General features: G+C 59.8%; 1 protein-coding gene across 1 annotated transcript in view; it reads right to left on the bottom strand.

The window, feature by feature from the left end:
* Positions 1-2335: 2335 nt before the first annotated feature.
* The window catches only part of HS6ST1 (heparan sulfate 6-O-sulfotransferase 1), a 43351-nt gene continuing 26097 nt past the window's right edge, over positions 2336-19589 (bottom strand). Inside the window, exon 2 of the mRNA XM_060106298.1 lies at positions 2336-5730. Within this exon, the coding sequence (XP_059962281.1) occupies positions 5022-5730 (709 nt within the window). The 3' untranslated portion in view covers positions 2336-5021. The remainder of the gene's footprint in view (positions 5731-19589) is intronic.

Raw genomic sequence — 19589 nt, 5'->3', positions numbered from 1 at the left:
CAGGGCAGGGGGCCTGCTCAGCCGGGGGTGCTGGGCCAAGGCTCCCAGGACCTGCACCCCGAGTCCTCCCCAAGGCCTCCGGGGAGGAGGTCCCTGGGACCAGGTGCATGTTCTGGAAAGAGACTCTTGGGTTGGTGATGGCCCCCAGGGATCTCCCGTGCTCTGGGCTGGGAGCATGCTCCTGTGTCCCTGCCAAGGGCACCTGCCTGGGTGGGTGGGCAAGTCGGGACAGCCTTCCCTAGGAGGGACCTGATGTGGAGCACTGAGCGGTCCCGAGCTCGCCTGAAGGTTGGGGCTGAGGATCCAGGGAAAGCACGCAGGTGGCAGGCCCGCCACTTGGGGCACGTCTGGCGTGAAGAGGAAACAGCAAGGGATGCAGGGGTGGGAGGCTGGGCCGCGGGGCAGCTGGTGGGCGGAAAGGGGGTGGGGTGGCCGGGAGAGGCCAAGGAGGAGCAAGGTCAGGCGGGAGGGGCGGGGGATCAGGAGGGGTGGACGGGCTGACAGGCTGGGCCGGCGCAGGGGAGGCCGCAGCCAGGGCAGAAGACTCGGAAGTGACCTTCAACTTTAAACAGGAGAAGGCAGGCGGAAACCCCCATTGTGCGGGGGAGGTGTTTTCAGGGATCATTTGGCCTTTGTCTTTTCACACACTGGCTCTGCGGGGCTGAATGGAGGAGCCACTGCAGCGGGAGGACACGTTCCCCCTGGGTTTGCTGAGCGGGTAGCAGGCTGAGGCCCCACGTGTGATGTCCAGGAGGGGGCTGAGGCTGGGTCTGCACGGGGCGTCCGCTCCCCGGCCGTGCAAGGCTCTGCTCCGAGAAGAGAGAGGACGCCTCCTCACAGACCCGGAGGGTCAAGAGCACGCTGGGCGGGGAAGTTCTGGTGACTAGGAAGCGGCCACCTCCGCCCCCTGGCACGCCTGTGACTGCCCTCCCTCCTCTCTGCAGGCAGGGGATGGGGACGGATGGGGAGTTGGGCTGGATGCAGGAGCCTCCAGATCGAGACCGTGGGAAGAGGAGGAAGAGACCCTCAGACCTTAGGGTCTGAACACAGCCTTTCCAGAGTCTTGTGTGCGACATGCCCACTGGAGGAAGTGCAGGGGCCGGTTCCTGAGGCCCCCGGCCCTCCAGCGTCCAGCAACGGCCAGCCCTACCCTCAAGCACAACGGATCGGTTTCCATGAAGAAAAAGCAGTGAGACCCGTGATCACGTCAGGACCCAGACATCAAGTAAGGGCCTCCCTCCCGGTCCCGTGGGACAGAGAACTACAATTCATCGGCGCTGGCGGGCAGAGAACCACTTCATCTGCGCAGCATTTATGCCCCAAACCTTTAACTGAATCTGACCATGAGAAAACAGACACACGTGGACCTTAAGAGAGACAACCGGCCTATACTAAAATGCCAACGCTAAGACAGACGAAGGAAAGCGGCGGGTGGGGCTCTGTCTAGCTAAAGGACACAGTAGAGGCGTGACAGCTGAGCACTGCAAAGGTCACAGAAACATTCTGAGGACACTGTACGGACCACTGGAAAATCTGGATGCGGACTGTACATCAGCTAATATTATGTTAAATTTTAGGAATATGATAATGGTTTTGTGTGTGTGTGTGTGTGTGTGTGTGTGGCAGAATGTCATTCCTAGGAGGTACATGCTGAAGTATTTTGAAGTATTCTGGGGACTGCAACTGATTTCCAATGTTTCAGAAAAATGTGCGTGTGTCCATGTGCATGCGTGTGATGCGTGTGCACAGACAGAAAACGAGTGGGAGTGCAGGATAACAAAATGTGACACGTTAATCCAGGGGAATCTCAGCTAAGGGTTTATGGTGTCCACGACCTACCCTTTCAACCTGTCATTTGCAATGTTTCAAAATTAAAGTTGAGGGCAAGGAGGCTCAGAAAGTAAGCACACGATGTCTGCGTTGCTCTGTCTTCCCTTAAGCGGGCCTCATCTTTTCAAGTCCTATAATTAATGACTGATAAGTTATTCTTTTTTTGGTCACGCCACGCGGCTTGTGGGATCTTAAGTTCCCTGACCAGGGATGGATTCTGGGCCCTCGGCAGTGAAAGTGCCGAGTCCTAACCACTGGACTGCCAGGGAAGTCCCTAAGTTATTCTCTGCGGTGGTGAAAGTCACATTTCTTACTTTCACAAAGCAAGGCTTAGTGACACAGTGTGTTAACTCCTCTCTTACTGGGCCGCCGCCTGCTCCTGAGGGAAGCCCGTCTGCTCCTGTGTGATTCCTGTGAGCTCACAGATGCTCATTTCGAAAATCAAACCGGGACGGCGCCACGCCAGGCGCGTTGCTATGTGACCACAGACCACACACACCAGCGCTCCTTTTCAGGGTTTATTTCATCTGCTAACATTCATCTTGACCTAGACAAAAACAATTAGATGATTATGACTTGCATTTCCATCATCAACTCATTTTTTTGTATGAGTCACCAAAAGGTTTCTTCTCAACACTTTTTTTTTTTTAATAAGAAGCTATAAATAAATAAAGCTTTAAACGCTCCTGGGTTCAAGTTAAACTCTTCCAGTTCCCAAAACGTTCACAGACTCATTGCTTGGACAGTTCTCTCGTCCCTCACGCCTCCTCCGAGAGAGGACACCGAAGGCCCGGGGTGGTGGGACCGGGGAGCTGTTCGCTCACTGCATGTTCGCTACTGTCCCTCAGCCCTGGGAAGAGCCCTGGGGAGGCCATCCCTTCCCTGGAGCCCCAGCCCGTGGTGTTGGAGGAGATGCTGCAGGCACAAGAAGCCTTTACCTCAAAGCAGGCGTCCTGAGCCGGCAGTGCTGGACGGGAGACCCAAGTGGCCGAGGGGCACTGCCAGCTGGTGCCGTCACTGGCACCCCTGCCTGGATGCTGGCCGGGGCCAGGACCTCCTTCCAGATGCAGTGAAGAAACCGAGGAGACCGTGTGACTTGGGACGACGGGCCATGAGTTAAAACACTCCATTATGTACAAAACACATCCTGCACTCCGGCCACACCCTCAGGAGCGCACCTTGGGGAGGGCTGCTTGAGCCAGGCCACTGGCCAGGTGCCCGGCGGGCTCACGCACAACAGCTCTCCTCCCGGTGGGAGGCCACAGCAAACCCCTAGCGTCGCAGGCGCTTGTGCAAGACCCCAGAGCTCTCGTGAACGTGTCCCGCCCTCCTCCCTGGAGCACGGCCGCCCCAAATGAGTATTGGAGCAGACCCCCCTGCTGACCTTCACAAAGAGCCACCTGAGCACTCACCTCCTCAGCATGATGTGTCCGCTCTCGGGGGCCTGCTGACTGCGCTGTCCTTGGACTGCAAGATGGAGTGGTCAGCGCAGGAAGCTGGCGGGCGGGGAGGGGGGCGCGCTCAGGCCAGACAAGCAAAGACTAAAGCTGCTGGTTCCTGGGTGGCCACCTAACCCTGCCGGTGCTTACGGAAGGGTCTCGGCTCCCACCCCCTCATTCCACAGGAGGGCAGCTAGGGTGGCTAAGGGGAACCTGGGGCAGGGAACCCTGGCAGGATCTGCCCATGAGGCTGCCGGGGGCCCGGGGCCCTCACCACCCTCCAATCTGGCCTGTAGCTGCCAGGCACGTGTGCTTCCTCTCCTGGGGAGACGGGATGCCCATCCACCTCGGGCGTGGGGCTCACACTCAGCTCCCCAGAACCAGGTCTCGGGCCTCATGTGGCGGGGGGGTGTACGTCCAGAGGCGATGCTGGCCTGGCCTCCTCGAGCACAGGAGGGACGGGCATGGGGCAAGTGTCTACAATGGACTGAACATGGCTTCTCCAATCTGCAGGGCTGCGGGGAACCTGGTAGGTAGGGGCAGCTACCTGACCAGCTGGTAGGGGCAAGGGTGCAGGAAAACGCGGGGAGAGCCCAGGGTCGGGGGGCTGTGTATCTGGGTACTAGGGGAGCCACCCAGAGCTGTTTCTTCCAATCCTGGAGGAGAATCTGAAAGCCCGAGTACCCTTTCCTGGCTGTCCTGAACCACCATGGCCCCAAAGTATGGCTCGTGGGCAGTGGCTGTGGTCTGCAGTGTTCCAGCCAACGGAGGCTTGACTGAACTTTATACACGGGGCTGTGGGAGGAATGGGTCTAAGTCCCACATAAACGTCCAAGTCATGGGCCTAGGGCTGGGGGCAGCCCACTAATAAAGCCCAGAGGGTCAGAAGGGACAATGCGGGAAGGGAGAGCTCTTGATTTCTGTCCGCCTTCCTGTCTGAGCTGGTCTGGCTGGGAGGTCTGCCTGGACACAGGTGGACGCATCCTCACCCACGGCCTTCCTACTCCTGGGATGCCCTCCACCCATGCAAGGGGGCAGTGCAGCATGGGGACCATCTCCCCACAGCGCCCCTCAGTCTGGGGACTGAGGAAAACGGGTTGGGGGACCCCAGGTGATGTGCTTTGATCTCTTGACCCGAAGCATGAAGCCACACTGTGGGTTTTGACCTTGGGCTAGAGAGGGGAGTGGGCTTCCCAGGGGCTGGACTAGAGTCTTCTTGGCTTTAGATGGGGTGGGCCCTGACCCTGAAGATGGGTGAGCTGGGAGCCCCATTCCTGAGGCTACCTCGGAGGGCTGCCGTGTCCCCACGCAGGCCTTGGGGCCCGGGGGTTCCCTGGAGGCTGAGCTACCTGCGGGGGTGGGGGGGGAGTGGGCATGTGCCTGGTGGGCGTGACCACACACCTGGCCTGGCAGGTCCGCCTTCCACTGCACTGGATTTTTCTAGTCTTCAAACTTGTGGCCGTCGTGACCAGGAGGACGGGAGAGCGGGGACGTACCTGCTCCCAGCCCTGCAGGCCTGGTCGGGGGGTCCTCCGAGCACCCTTCCCTCTGACCCAGTGTGTTCCCACGTTGATTGCTCAGAGTCCCGGCCTGGGAGGGTGGGAAGAACCGACCCGCCAGGCTCACCCCTTCCCCTCCCTCAACCGTTCGTCCGTCTTCTGGTGAGCGGACGGGGGTCCTCTTCCCACGGAGCTCTGGGGGCCGAGTGCGTCGGTCAGTCTGCCTGGTCCCACCTGCCCCCGCCGGCCGCCACTACCACTTTTCGATGATGTGGCTCATGTAGTCCTCGGTGGGCACGCGGCCGGGCTCCTCGGCGTCCGCCCGCGGCGGCGCCTCCTTGGCCCGGTGCAGCAGGCGCTCCTCGCGGCTCCGGAGCCGCTGCTGCCGGCGCTCCAGCTGCCGCCGGTACTGGTAGCGCTGCTGGAAGAGGTCCCGGGCGTAGTCGTAGAGCTGCATGTCCAGGTCGTTGAGCTCCTCGATTCGCCGGATGGTGTCCTCGCCCACCTCCACGCCGCCCGCCCGCGTGCTGTTGTACTGCATGAAGGGACGGATGAACTTGAGGTTGAACGTCCGCTCGAACAGGTACTGCGTCTTGCGCTGGAACTCGGTCAGGCCGAAGAAGGCCATGCCCCGCAGGTTCTTCTTGGCGCTGTCCAGCAGCAGCTGGGCCCGCTTGCCCTCGGGGATGAAGGACAGGTTGTAGCAGCCCACCAGGCTCAGGTCGGCCAGCATGCGCACCTGGCGGTTGCTGGCCAGGTTGTAGGGGCAGTCCATGAACTCCTGCAGCGTGCAGCCCGACCAGTCCGTGCCCTCGTAGCAGGGCGGCAGCTCCTCGGGCGTGGGCGTGCGCCCGTCGCACATGTGCAGCGACGTCTTCCACGTGGCCCCTCGCTGCACATGCCGCCACTCGCTCAGGTAGCGGGACACGGGGTCTCGCAGCAGGGTGATGTAGTAGAACTTCCTGCAACGAGACGGGGAGCGGGGGGAGGGGAGGTGAGGCCGGGGCGCCAGGCGGGGGTGGGGCACGCAGGGACCACTGCGGGGTGAAGGAGCGGGGAAGGCTGCAGCCCTGAGTCGGGTGGCTCTGCTCAGCGTCTACGCTATGGGACCCCGGGGGGTGGCTTCACCTCTGAGATCAGCCATCACATCTCAGGTCTCCAAAGGGCCACTGCTGAATGAGAAACCCCGGTGTGAGATGTGATGTAACCTGCAAAGGTCTCAGGCCACCACCACAATGCCGAGTGTGACCGCTGCAGTGTCCTGCAGGGCCCAGCCCTGGTGCCCTCCTGAAGCCTGGCCCGGGGTCTCCTCTGGGGCCTTCCCCCGAGCCCCAGGCGTGCCCTCCTGCCTGCTCGCACCTTGGGAGGGACAACCTGACTTTGCCCTGCAGGGGGTGGAGGAGAGTGGCCCCGGAGTCCACACAGACGTTTAAAGAGCTGTCACAGTGGCAGGCTTGGTGCAGCCCAAGGGGCCACTGAAAAGTCACTCACAGTCCCAGGCTGCACGGGCAGGTCTGGGTCAGGGCCTCCCACTGGGCCCACTCCACCCCAGGCTCCTGTGGAGGTCCAGTGGGGGAGGGGCACCAGGAGACCACCCAGCCCCCGGGGTGAGCCGTAACTCCTAATTTTTATCGTCTCCCAGGAACTGTTCTAGCCCCCAAGGAGTTGGGCACCGATGCCACCGCCCCACGCTGTGGGTAAGGGGCATCCATCCGTACCATGGGAGACCTGACTCAAGGAGGGCTGTGACCCCTTCTCCCCGCTCCCTCGGGGTGAGAGGCAGCCGGGATGATTCAGGTCCCTGCAGGGTGTGCTGTGATGATCGGCCCCAGTGCCAGCAACTGTGACGGGCCTGGTGGGCGTGGGTCGCCCCAGGGGGGGTTTGCGGCTCTTCTCGGAGCCCCACCTCCAGGGCTGGCAGAGCAGCTGCCTGTGCAGGTGGGGCAGGTCCCAGGCCAAGGGGAACCAGGGCCTGGGGCGGGCAGCCTAGAGTGTCCTCGGAAGTGGGCAGCGGGGGCCCACTGGGTCCCACACGCCACTCCTGGGGGGGTCCATCCCCGCTTCCCCGGCCCCTGCCTGACGGCAACATGGAAGCTGCACCCACACTGCCCCCTCCTCACTGAGGCCCAACAAGAGCAGCCCTCACACCGCCCTCTGGGAAGCCACGGGGGCACAAGACACGTCGCAGGGTCTGGCAGTGCCCTGATCTGACGGCATCTCCCAGGGGGCAAGGGGGCCCTGGGGTGCGGGCATGATAACTAGCAAGGGCGAAGGTGACGGGGTACCCCTGGGGGTCACCCCAGCCTTAGGGGGGCACATTCAGAAAACCGCAGGAATGGCAGACAGCAGGAGAAGGCTTGGGCAGAGGGCACCCAGGGGGCTGGGGGAGGGAGTCCGCAGGGAGGAGAGAGCAGGATGGGCGAAGCCTGGCTTCTCCTGTTTGTGCCTCGGGCCCCCGTCAGCTCTCACACGCCCTGCCCCAGCCCAGGTGCTGACAGCGCGCTCCTGGCCTCTGCAGGCGGTCATGTCCCAGCCCCTGGGGTGGGGTGGGGATGACTGGCAGCCCCAGTGTGACCCCCTCCCCCAGCTTCTGTGGAACGTGCCCTGGTGGCTCTGGCTGCCCCTGGGAGAAGAACAAAGGCCCACCTGTGCCCTCCCAGCTCCTCTCTGACCACTGGGACCGCCCCCGCTTGCTGGCTCCCAAGAAGACACCCCAGGACCTTTGCACGAACAGTGTCCTCCCTCTATTTCATCAGCTGACTCTGACTCACACCCTAGACCTCAGCCAGAGCCACTTCCCAGGGAAGCCTCGTCCTGCAGACACGGCTCCCTCTTGGGCTTTTGTCACAGTGGTAACTTTCCACTGACCTCTCAGCTCACCCTGCGGTAGGGAGGGGGCGGCGGGGAGCTGGTTCCTGTGTGTGCGCTAAGCATGGCCGTGGTGCCTCCCCGGGGACAAGACTGGGAGGGGCCAGATGGTCCAAGACAGAAGGTGCCTCGGGGCAAGCCTCTCACACAGCACCTTCAGCACCCCGCGGCGGAGGAAATCAAGCCTTGAGAGGTTAGGCAGCTACCTGGAGACCCCCAGTGGCTTCAGCACTGGGTAGGGCGGGCGGCCAGGCCCCTCTCTGCAGACCCTGGTTAGGTGGACTGGGACCGGTGACAAAGACCTTCAGTGTAGCCAGGACGAGAAGGTCAGTTCATCCCAGGGCCAGCCTTCTAGAGACCTAGTATATGACATTTATAAGTCCTGACGACGACAACTGCTTCTAAAGAGGCCACGACAGACAGGCAGACACAGAGATACACCTAGAAACACACGTGGACAAACACAGTGCTGCGTGCAGGCTGCTGGCACACACTGTGTCCACTGCTGAGCCCGCTGGTCCCTTGTCCTGTCCTCGGCCCTCCCAACCCCGTGTGCACACACACGGGCAGGCCAGTGGGGTGGATTCTCCTGGACACAGAAAACCAGAGTACGACGTGTCAGCAGACAAAGATTTGTCTACGTGGCCCCACCGAAGCCACTCAGGGTTCAACCTGGTTGCAAGGTGACCTCTGAGGGCAAGAGCTCACTGTGCCCAGCGGGGCACCAGCGCCTGCCCCAGCGTCTGTGTCCCCGCAGGCCTCTGCAGTCACGTAGGCCTGGAACCCTGCGTCAGCACTTGTCACCGCCCGCCACGAGGGCAGGCTTGGAGTACAGCTGCCCCCCAGACCCTCAGAGATCTCAATGCGCCCTTGAAAGGGGACGGGGCCGCTAGCCCCCCTGCGGCGTGCTGGAGCCAGAGCCGACTGAGCCCCCCGGAGCCCCTGGGATCACGCTGACCCCCGCGGCTCCCCTGTGCACCACATGGGCGCTGAGTGGGGCGGCCTTGCTCATCGCTGCGTCCCTGGATGCTGGCCTGGCTGGACAGGAGCAGGGGCTCGCCCATGGTGACCGATTCTGTGCTCCCAACACGGCCTGCGGTGGAGACTAAGGGTCCAGGCAGACCCTAGACCTTGTGTGCGGGGCCAGCAGCCCCCGGTCACTGCCCAGCGCCCGCCCCGCTCCTGCCTGGACGGCACGGGAGCCCCTGTGGGTGAGCACCCCTGAACTTGGCTGGCCTCCTCAGGAGCGCATGCGCCTGACCCCCAGCTCCGCCTCCCGGTCCACCCCGGCCCTTGCTTGCTCCGCTGTCATGACACAGCAGGCACCCGTGGCCACAGGCCTGTGCCCCGGCCACCCTCTGTTCAGCACTCCTGCTCCCGTCTCCCTCGCTCTGCACCCCCTTGCCCATTAGGCACGTCAGCAGACAGGGCAGCTTTACCGGCCACTGAAGGGGGTGAGTAGAAAGTGAGTAGAGGGTAGGTGTGGCGGGGGCAGAAGACCCCCCAGACGACCGACCGTCCACGTCCAGGCAGCTCCCTGCCCAGGACGAAACCAGGTGTGTGTTCTCTGGAGGCGCTCATGGCTCAGAGACACGAGGGACTGGGCAAGGGGCCAAACAACGGCCTGCGTGCTCATGGGGGACCCAGCCTCTGCCCCAGCTGCCCCCCAGAGCTAAGTTCCCCCTGCACTCACATCTGGGGTCGCCCACAAACAGGGGGCCTCTTGCCTCTCATCCTCCAGCAGGATCTGCCCATCCAGGCCGTCCAATTGCTCACCAACAAGGGTTCCATTAGGAGGACAGGGAGGACATGGCGGAGGAGATGATGAAAGAAACAATGAGAAGTCAAGCACTTAATTCATTTAGAGCGAAGTGGCTCGCCCACTGCCCAGCAAGTGAACGTGGAGACCAGACCCAGGATTACAGAGATGACCCATGAAGCACGTGAACAGAAAACCAGAATACGAAAAGAGTGGGACTCAACTTCTCTATGGAACACCATATGCTAAGAATCAATGAAGTGATGGCTTCAAAATGCTGACGGGAAACAGACCAACTGTATCTCATACCCAGCCAAGCTTCACACCCGTGAAGGCTTGGGAAATTTATTTTCTGTGAATCCTGCTCTAGGAAGATACTGGAGTATGTATCTCATATAGTAGATGAGAAAGAAAAAAAAGTGTGGGACACAGGAGCTTGAACCCAGGAGAGATCCCAGATGTCCACTGGGCATCCTGCTGGGTCTGTCAGGAGAAGAGGCACAGGGCTTCCAGAAAAAGGGGCCCAGACAGATGACCTGACAAAACAGCATTGGTGGAAAAAAAAAAAACCGAATGGTAGGTACATGGCAGATCTTTGGAATCACCTGGAAAAAACGGAGTCTATGAAGATGGAAGACAAAGCAAGTAAAAATAGGGCTGGGCTTCCCTGGTGGCGCAGTGGTTAAGAGTCTGCCTGCTGATGCAGGGGACACAGATTCGTGCCCTGGTCCGGGAGGATCCCACATGCCGCGGAGCGGCTGGGCCCATGAGCCGTGGCCGCTGAGCCTGCGCATCCGGAGCCTGTGCTCTGCAATGGGAGAGGCCACAACAGTGAGAGGCCCGCGTACCGCAAAAAAAAAAAAAAAAAAAAAAAAAAAAGTAGGGCAATCGTTAACTCTAGGAAAAATGAAAAGTCACATAAAACAAAAAATGAAATATGCCACTAGGCTCAGAAGAAAACAATGGTTTTAGAGACATCATGATATAAACAGTGGTAAGTGATTGAATAAAAACTTGAACTTTAACTCTCCTTGGAGAATGGGTGGGGTGTGGAGAAGGATAAGGGCATAAGAACACTTCATCTATCAAAACAGAAAGTACACAGATAACATTTAAATCAATGGAACAAGAAATAGCACCATACACGACTCAGAAACATGGAAGTCAATACATGAAGACTACCAAAAAGAGCTGCAAGAGGTCCTTTGGGGACGCTGGAAAGGAAAAGTAGATCTGTTGGTTTTTATCATCAACCGCTTGGAGCTATTTGTCTTGAAGCATGTGTGAATTCTTGTAACTAAAAACACGAAAACAATGTGGAAACTGGAGAGGCGCTTCTCTTCATTAGTCATCAAGGGAACAGCATGCTCAGCCACGTGATACCCACTGGAGCAGCAAAACAAGGTGGGGCAAGGCCAACTTTTGACAAATGCTTACTGGGACAGCTGTCGTGGAGTGACTTCACGGGAAGGCGGAAGGCGCACACACACTCACCCCGTGACCCTCACACTCCACTCCCCCACCCCAGTCCTCTCCTAGGCACACATCATGGGGAAGCCTTGTCCATGCGCCCTGGGAGATGTGGACAAGACAGTCCACTCTGCTGGTGACAGCCCCAAACATCCGCCGCAGAGGCATGCGTACACGAACGGGGTATATTCTTCCAACAGAACACTGCTCAGCAACAAACAGGAACAAACTACAGCTACTCACGGCAACTCGGGTAAATATGATGAATAAGATGTTGCAGAAAGAATGCAAATTAAGAAAATGTAACAGAGTGCAACGATATGGTTTATCAAGTTGCTAAAAATAAAACCAAAGAAAATGCTATTTAGTGGTACGTACATACGTACTGAAAACAGTGAAAAGAAAAAGGTGATGAGGTGATACACAGAAGCCCTCCAGTCAGAGCTCAGCCTCGGTGTCTTGGGGGGTGGCGGTGGGGGAGGCAGGGACCGCGCTAGTCCATGGTGGCGTCCATGGCACTGATCACGCCCTTGTGCTTAAGGCAGAAGCGAGGGTGCGTCCTTGTGCTTTATTCCCTATGTAGGTTCACGCAACTTCTTTTGTATTTCCCAAACACTGTGTGATGAGGAAAGCAGTTTTAAAACCAAGGTTCTCCAGGGCAGCCTGCGAGGCCCCTGCTGGCCTTGCAGGTGGATCAGCATTCTTGCCAAACCTGTAGCCTCAGCTCCTCAAAGCGTCTGGTTTCCCCTCTCACCTCTGTGCCAGCCAATTCCAGGTGTCTGCAGCCCTTTCCTTACCCCTGACCCCTTCCTACATGCTAATGTGAGTAGGGAGAGGCTCCATGGGGGAGGGGAGGACCCCTTGGGGGCATCACCTCTGGGGACTGTGAGGGTAGCCAGGCTTCTGGGTCAGTCGGGGCCGCCCTGTGGCTTGTGAACTAACCACATGATAGTGAGCCAGCCGCTCCTGCCTCTGGGAAGGAACCACAGCTCCTCCGGAGCAGGGGCTCCCAGCTGATGGCCAGCTTCCCGTCCAGGAGGGCCTTGGGGTGCAAACAGTGCGCCCCACCCCCTGGGGCTCCCCTTTCCTGCTGCCAAGCCCAACGCGGGAGACCAGGGACCCTGTTTAGTGACTTGTCGGGTAAACTATGCTCTGTCAGGGTGGTAGGCTTCTGGCACCTCCTGCAAGCACAGCCCTAACCCACATCCTGGCCTAAGCGGGAGCCCACTGCACCCCAACTTCCAGGGCCGGTCTCCGTGGAGCAGGGCTGCCTGCTACGTCCCAGAACAGACCCAGGGAGTGGCACAGGGCACGCCCCAGCCCAGACCGTCCTGCCTGTGAGTCGGGGGCAGGCTTCACAGCGCTGTCACCCTGGCGGGGCACACACTGGGACCGGAGGGATGACAAGGAGGCCCTGCTCACGTCTCTTCCTCTGAAGCTCCACCACTGGCTGCTCGCCACCATCTAGCCAGCCAGCTGGCACCCCACACGGTCCACTGCTGGCGGCAGGACGTGGCATGAGGTCGTCCCTCTGCAGCTGTGTGCAAGGTCATTCGGGCCGCCACCATGTGCCATCCCTCTCCCCAGGGTCTTCACCCCACCCTCTCACCCCAATGGGGGCAAGCTCTTGGAAGGCAGGCCTGTGTACTGGGGACACCGCAGTGCCCTGCTCAGCGCGGAGACAGCCCACGGCATCCAGGGCCCGCTGCCCCGCCGTGGGCTGGGTGGTGGCCACGGGAGTGTGTTCAGTGCCCAGGCTCGGCCGAGGGTGCACGTGCGGCCTGTGCACAGGGAGGGGGCCTCACAGTACCTCTGCCTTCAGCACCCAAGCTGCCCACGGAACTCCTTGGGCTGGGGGCTGTCCCCTGGGAAGTGGGCGGAGCCACAGTGGGAACGGCTGCAGCTGGGTGGGCGGAAATGGGGTGAGGAAGGAGGTGGAAGCCTGTGGCCCTGCCCTGGCACTCCATGGACGCACAGCAAAGGACATAAACCAGCAACGGCCACAGCCAACAGGCTTGCGACGTGCCAGGCAGAGCCTGGGACCCAGGCACTTCTCCCCTTTCACAGAGGATAAGCCCAGGCTCAGAGGCGGGCAGGGCTCTTAGAGCGCTCTGGGCTGCGTGGGGCAGAACCAACAAGGGCAGCGGGAGGTGGTGAATGGCACCGCTCACCCACGGGGCAGGTCAGGAAGGCTTCTCAGAGACGGTGGGGACACAGCCCTTCGTGACCTGAGAAGGGGGCAGTGCAGGCTTGAGGTGCAGGCGGGGCTGGACAGAGAAGGGTCTTGTTCATTTACAGGAAAACAAGCTCGGACGGGAAGTGGCACAGAGTGCAAAATTCACATGGATTCAAAGACAGAACATAGGACTTCAAAGAAACTTCATGCCGTGAAACAATTCTAGCCTGCCCGGTCTACAACCGCTCCCAAGAGCCCACGCGTGAACCGACCGCGTCATGCTTCCTTGCATTTAATTATGCTCTGTTTAATGCTTTCTGCGACCTTGGCTGTTCTGACATTTTTGTGTGCCCTGGTTCGGTGCATCCCACAATCATGTACATCCTAGTGAACAAGGCATGTGTTTTGTTCTTGGGTGCAAACGCTGCTGTCAGGGAGAGGCCAGCTCTAAAGTTTTAAGGGTTTGAGTTCTCACAGGACCAGCAGCCAGGAAGCCCTGCTTTATTGATGACAAACACTCAGACGGCCTCTGGGAAAATTCTGCAAGGTGCAGCTTTGCACTCCTTCCTTGGAAGGTGACAGCTGCGAGGTGGCTGAGTGGCAGGGGCTGGGGGGCCTGTCCTGCCGCAGGGCTGGGATCAGGGAGAGGGCCCTTCTCACTGTCCTCAGAAGCCCCTCCTCCTCCTGCCCGCTGCTGTGGGCATCGGGCAAGTCTGAGCCCACAGTCCCGACTGGGAGGTCCGCTCTGTATCCTGCATACTTTATCAATGATGAGGAAACCGGGCTCCCAGAGGTGGGTGGCTGATGCAAGGCTTGGAAGCAGAAACGGCCCCTCCCCTCCCTCGGGTCACACCCATGGCTGGAGGAGCTTCCCTCTTTTGCCCCAAACCCCACTCCTGACCCTCCTCCTGGGAGCCGGGAGAGCCGGGGTGGGTGCACAATTCTGTGGCTGGGTGAGGGGCTGGATCAGCAATGACGCTTCCAGAAGGAGTCTGCTCTAAAGAGAGGGGCTGAGATGTGGCAAGTCTGCTGCAGGATGCTGGTGGCAGGCCGGCCATTACAGGAGGCACGGACGCAGAAGTCAATGGCAGACACACACGGCAGATGGTCCTGCAGCCAAGGGCGCAGGTGCTCACCAGGCTGCTGGTGCACAGAAGGGCCTGTGCCTACCTGTGCGGAGACAGAAGGCATTATTAAGTGGCTCTCAGAAGAGCGAAACTATGGATTTTCCCCAACATTTTATCATGAAAAACTCAAAGAAAAGTTGAAAGTTCAGTGAACACTCATATGCCCAAATGGGTGACTTGAACATTTTTTGGGATTTCCCGGGTGGTCCAGTGGTTAAGAATCTGCCTTCTAATGCAGGGGACATGGGTTCGATCCCTGGTCAGGGACCTAAGATCCCACACGCCACGGGGCAACTAAGCCCATGCACCACAACCACTGAGCCCACATGCCACAACTAGGGAGCCTGTGTGCCACAACTTCTGAGCCTGTGTGCCACAACTAGAGGGCCCACACGCCACAACTACTGAGCCCGCGTGCCACAACTAGAAAGCCCACACACCACAACTTCTGAGCCCACACGCCGCAACTACTGAGCCTGCGTGCCACAACTAGGGAAGCCTGTGTGCTGCAACGAAGACCCATTGCGGCACCCCCAAAAAACAACAGAAAAACAAAAAACCCCATTTTCTTCTTTATATACTCTGCTGCCCGCAGTGAGCACACGTCATTTACGTAACTGAAATCAAGTAATAAAGGTTATAAAACATCCCTGTTGCTTGGTGTGCAAAGAGGCCATCAGAAAGGGCCAGCTTTGCAAGCTCTGTGCTCACGTGTCCTCTGTGATAGGATGCCAGCTGCCCGCTCCGCTCCGGGCTGGGGGCTCCAAGGGCAGGGCTTTTGTGAACAAGGTTCTAACTCAAGGAACAAACTCAGACCCTGAAACGAAGGTGGATTTTTCTACCAGTGCTAGCAGAGCTGCAGCTCCCTAATTGCGGGTGAGGACACTGTTATTTAGCATTAGAATTACAACCTTTTCTTTTTTTTTTTAAAGAAATACTGTTGTATTACTTCCAGATATACAGTCACTGAAAAAAAATTAATGCCATAGGGGGATTGGCTTCACTGCCACTTTCTCCCCCAGGACGAGCTTTGGGGTCCCAGAGCAGCAAGGGAAACTCTGTGAGGGGTACCTGAGGCCCCCTCTACCCCAATTCTGTACTGTGGTCTCCCAGGGACCAGGAGTCCCTTCATGAGGACAGAGGCCACACCGTGAAGCCAGTATCCAGACGGTTAATTTTCAAAAAAACCATACTCTGCGCGGTCTCCAGAACTTCAGAGGGAGGACCCGGGGGAGAACTTGCCAGGGGGCCTGCTCAGGTGTGCAGGAGCCTCCCAAAGCCTTGCTCTGATGACCGTCCCACCCCAGGGCCTGGGGAGCATCCCGGGGTGGGGGTGCCGGCTTGCTCACCAAGGTCTGGGTCCCCCTCCCAGCAAGAAGACGACACCCTTCGGGAGGTCATGGCGTGGACCACCTTGGTCATCAGGTCACTGAGCTGGGCCCTCGTCAGCACTGAGCGCTGCTCACCTAGGCCAGGTGCCCCGCAGAGCCCATGGCCTGGAAGCGCCCGCTGCCCGCGATGGTCCCCTGGCCTTAGACAGTGCTGCACGTGGGTCAGGCCGGCTCCGAGAGCGCAGTTCACGCCATAGAACAACGCAGCACAGAAACCAGATGAGGGATCCGAGGCCTTAGAAAAAACCCAAGCCTGATCTAGCTCTGATTCCCACGGTGAGATGGAAGCAGCTGAGTGCCCATGGGGGCTGGCTGCGTCCTCCCCTTCCTGTCACAGGAAGGGGCTGCAGGCACAGCTCCCCAGGGCAGGGCCCAGCAGCTGTGCTGTGTCGCCTCCCTCTCCTCGCCACGGCTAAGTGAGCAGTGCGGGCCCATGCGAGAGGGGCCCGGTGGGAGGAGAGGCGGGCCCTGCTCTGAGCGGCATGGCTGGGGAGCTGGACCATCCCGGGCAGCACGAGAGTGGACCAGCTGATGGAACGGACCGTCTCTACTGGCTCTGGCCAGCACTCACCTCCCTGCACCAAAGCACGGCGCCCCTCCCGGGTACCTGCAGGAAAAACCCAGATCAGCAAGCGCTGAGCTGGGAGTGCAGGCTGGGGAGCCCCTCTCCAGAGGCAGGTAGGAGTCGCCTCAGGCCTTTCTTCCTGGGCAACGTGTCCGCAGAGCAGCTGTGAACTCATAGCTGTTATTTTTGTCCATTAACTGACTCTGCTTCCCAAAATACCCGGGTCGGTAGAGCAGCCCCGCGGCATCAGTGGTCAGGTGCAGTGTGCACACAGGCGGGCCAGTCCTCCCAGAGCCCCTGCACTGTGGACAGGCAGAGCCTAAAGCGGACACAATCCTTGGCAGGACCAGAATGGAAGCTCTGGGGCGGGCGCAGACCCCTCGCTGGTTGTCCCAGCGGGACGGGTGGCGAGGAGAATGCCGGCCCAAGGCCACCTGGGCACGGGAGCCCTGCCGTCCTTCCCCAGCAGGGGGCACGCCCGGAGGCACGTGCCCTCCTCAGGATGGGGCCCAGCTGGCCTCACAACTCTGCTCCCTGCCCTGCCCACCTCCAACAAGGTGGGAAGGCCCTCCTTGGCTCACCCAGGGAGCTGAATTCTTACAGACAGCGGGGAGAGAGTCCAGCTACTGGGAGCGGCGCTCACGTGGGCCCCCAGGTGGCTCCACAGGTTTAGGAAACAGCATGGAAATCCCTGAGGAGGAAGAAACCCAGGAAGTGTCTTGTAGCCAGGTGTGGCTGTGTGACTAAGCTTGGCCATCAGGATGTCCTTAGAGACACCTCCTCCCCGCCACCGTTCTCCTCCTGTTGGCTGCAGCATGCATGTGACTGCAGAGGGCCAGCAGTCGTCTTGGACCATGAAGCAGAAGCCTTGCTTTCTGGGGATGGTAGGGCCAGAGAAAGAGCCTGGGTTCCTGGTGCTTCTTGCGGCTGCACCACCTGCCTGCCCTGCCTACGCTGGGCTCCTTTTCAAAGAGAGAGGAATCAATTGCCACCCTATCTTGGTCTCTGAACCTAACCATATACTCCAGGGCCAATGCACGAGGACCCAGGCACGATCAGCGGTGAGGCCAGCCAGGTCTGGGGCGAGGCCTGGGGTAGCAGAGGTTCAGTAATAACTGCATTAATTTAGTGAACTCTCAAGGCTTTACCCTGGTCATCCTGGACACTGCCAGACACCCTATAGGAAGAAAATATTCCCATTTTGCAGATAAGGAAACTGAGGTCCAGAAAGGTTGAACAGCAAACTTGGCCACAGAGCTGGCTGGTGGCAGTGCTGGGATTGGAGCTCAGGCCTCCGGAGCCTGTAACCGCCTGGGGAGAACTGGTCACCTGCTGAGCCACAGGCCCCAGAAGGCACATGAACACGTCACCTGGCAAGGTTGGCCCTGGCCACTTGCTGACCACTTGCCAAACAACAGTCAGGAGTGCTGGTATTTTTAACTAAATTATGGACACAATTTACGATCCATTTCCTTTAAAGTACAGTGAATTAATTAAGAGTCAGAGTGGTCTGCATAAAGAAAAAACACATCCAGACCTGCAGGGAGGAAGAACCAGCCCTGCGACGAACCACTTTACCCAGCAGCTGTGACCGTCTTCCTGATGGCCGTCCCGGGAGGGGAAGAGCCAAAGTCCTGGACTTTGCCCAGCCCTGGACTTGGGCACCTTGGCTGTGGGATGCGGGGCGGGCCTCCCGGACAGGTTCTCCTCTGGTTCCAGCCCCGCTCCAGCCGGCTGAAGACACTAATGCAGACGCAGAGCTTTGGGGAGGGCTTGACTCTCAGGGGGCCCCGTGTCCCTGCCAAGGCAGGAGCAGCAGGGCTGAGAGCCGGGCTGCCGTGAGTCCGCACTGAGCCCAGTGCCTCCGCGGCCCTGCCCCTATGCCCTTGCCCCCCACCCCAGGGGGAAGCCCGTGCCTCCAGGAGCTCCCACCTGAAGGAGGAGGGCCTGGCTGGAGGCCTAAGCCTGCTGGGGGCGTACGGGCCACATGGGCCCCCAGCTCCAGATGCAGGCCTTTATGACCACCTGCTTCCAGGGCCTCTGGGATTCTGCGCCTGGAGGGATGGACACGGCTCGCAGGGGAGTGCTGGCCTGGCCCCCGCAGGCAGTGCGCCCACTGCCCCCAGGGCCGGTCTGTACAAGCCGCCGGGAGGGGGCCATCAGAGTTTGCGTGGAGGTGCCAGCAGGACCCAGAAAGGGAGTGGGTGAGGGTGAGGGGGGCTGTCTGACCCCGGGCTGCGGGACCTGGGGATGGGACCTTCCGGCAAGGCCTCCACAGCAGAAGGCCCCTCCCCAGGCATCCTCCACCCGCAGATCTCCTGCCAGGCTAAATCCTGCCTGGAGGCTCACACGCTGTCTCCCGACCCACGTGGGTGCCCTGGCTGCCAATTACTGCCTAGTGCTGGTTCAGCGGGGCGCTGCTGGGGAGTTGAGAGCCCGCATCCCTTCCCTGGGCCAGCAGGGACATAGGGGCGCTGCCTGTCCCCAAAACAGCTGTCCCAGTAAGGAGGCTGAGCATGTAGGGCGAGGGAGCTTTGCATCGTGTCCCTGTGACGTGAGGCATCCTCGCAGAGGGGGCGGGTCAAGCGTCAGACTCTGCCCGCACCCCCCCACCCCCCACCCCACCCCCCGCGCCTCCATGCCTGCCCCTCGGAGCCCGTTACTGTCTCCTGTGCCTCCCAGGCTCCTGCAAGGATCAGGTGAAAGGGAATGTGTCAAGCAGTCTTGCAGCCCAGGTGATCCACAAAGGGGAGGAACTCGCAGCCCGGGCAGGTGCAGAGGCGGGGAGCTGGGGGACCACATCTCTCTGTGTCCGGGATCGACATCCTGCCTCGGACCCCATGGCCCCCTCCCGTTGGACTTATCGTTTCCTCCGTCACAGGAGTGCGTGCTGTGTGTGGGATCGGTGCAGCCCTGCCCTCCTGCAGCATCTGAAGGGCTGGACCTGTGACCGTGAGACACCCAGATGAACAAGTGCCAAGAGATCGGGTGCCTGATGCCGGGTCAGGGTCAGGCAGGGCCTCTAAGGTGTGACAGCTGAGCTCAGCTCTGAAGGAGGAGGCCTGGCAGAGGGCAGGGGTGGGGGCGGGGCAGCATTCCCGCAGAGGAGACGCCCAGGTCAGGCTGGGGGCGGGCACACCACGGCACAGACCAGCTCATCTAAGTGCACAGGTCGGTGAGAAGCAGAAAGGAGGTCTTGGTTTCAACGATGAAAGGACGTTGTTATCAAACCGTAGGAAAAAAGGAAATTTCCGTCCTTGTTCCAAAATTCCAGGTGGCTGAAAAAATCCATATGAAGGAAAACGAGTGCTCCTAGTTCAGGCTTCGGAAGCACCTCTGCAGTCGGCTTCCCCCTCCCCTGACAGCACCTAGAGTTCTGTGGGCGGATGAAAAGCTTCCCTTGATTTCTACACGTTAGCAAAATTTCAGGGAAGCGGAGCAGGCTACCTCAGCCCCTGGCTCCGC

This window comes from Mesoplodon densirostris, chromosome 8 (assembly GCF_025265405.1).
Source record: "Mesoplodon densirostris isolate mMesDen1 chromosome 8, mMesDen1 primary haplotype, whole genome shotgun sequence".
Taxonomy (NCBI): Eukaryota; Metazoa; Chordata; class Mammalia; order Artiodactyla; family Ziphiidae; genus Mesoplodon; species Mesoplodon densirostris.
Note: the sequence above shows the minus strand (reverse complement) of the source record. Positions and strands in the feature narration are given on the sequence as shown.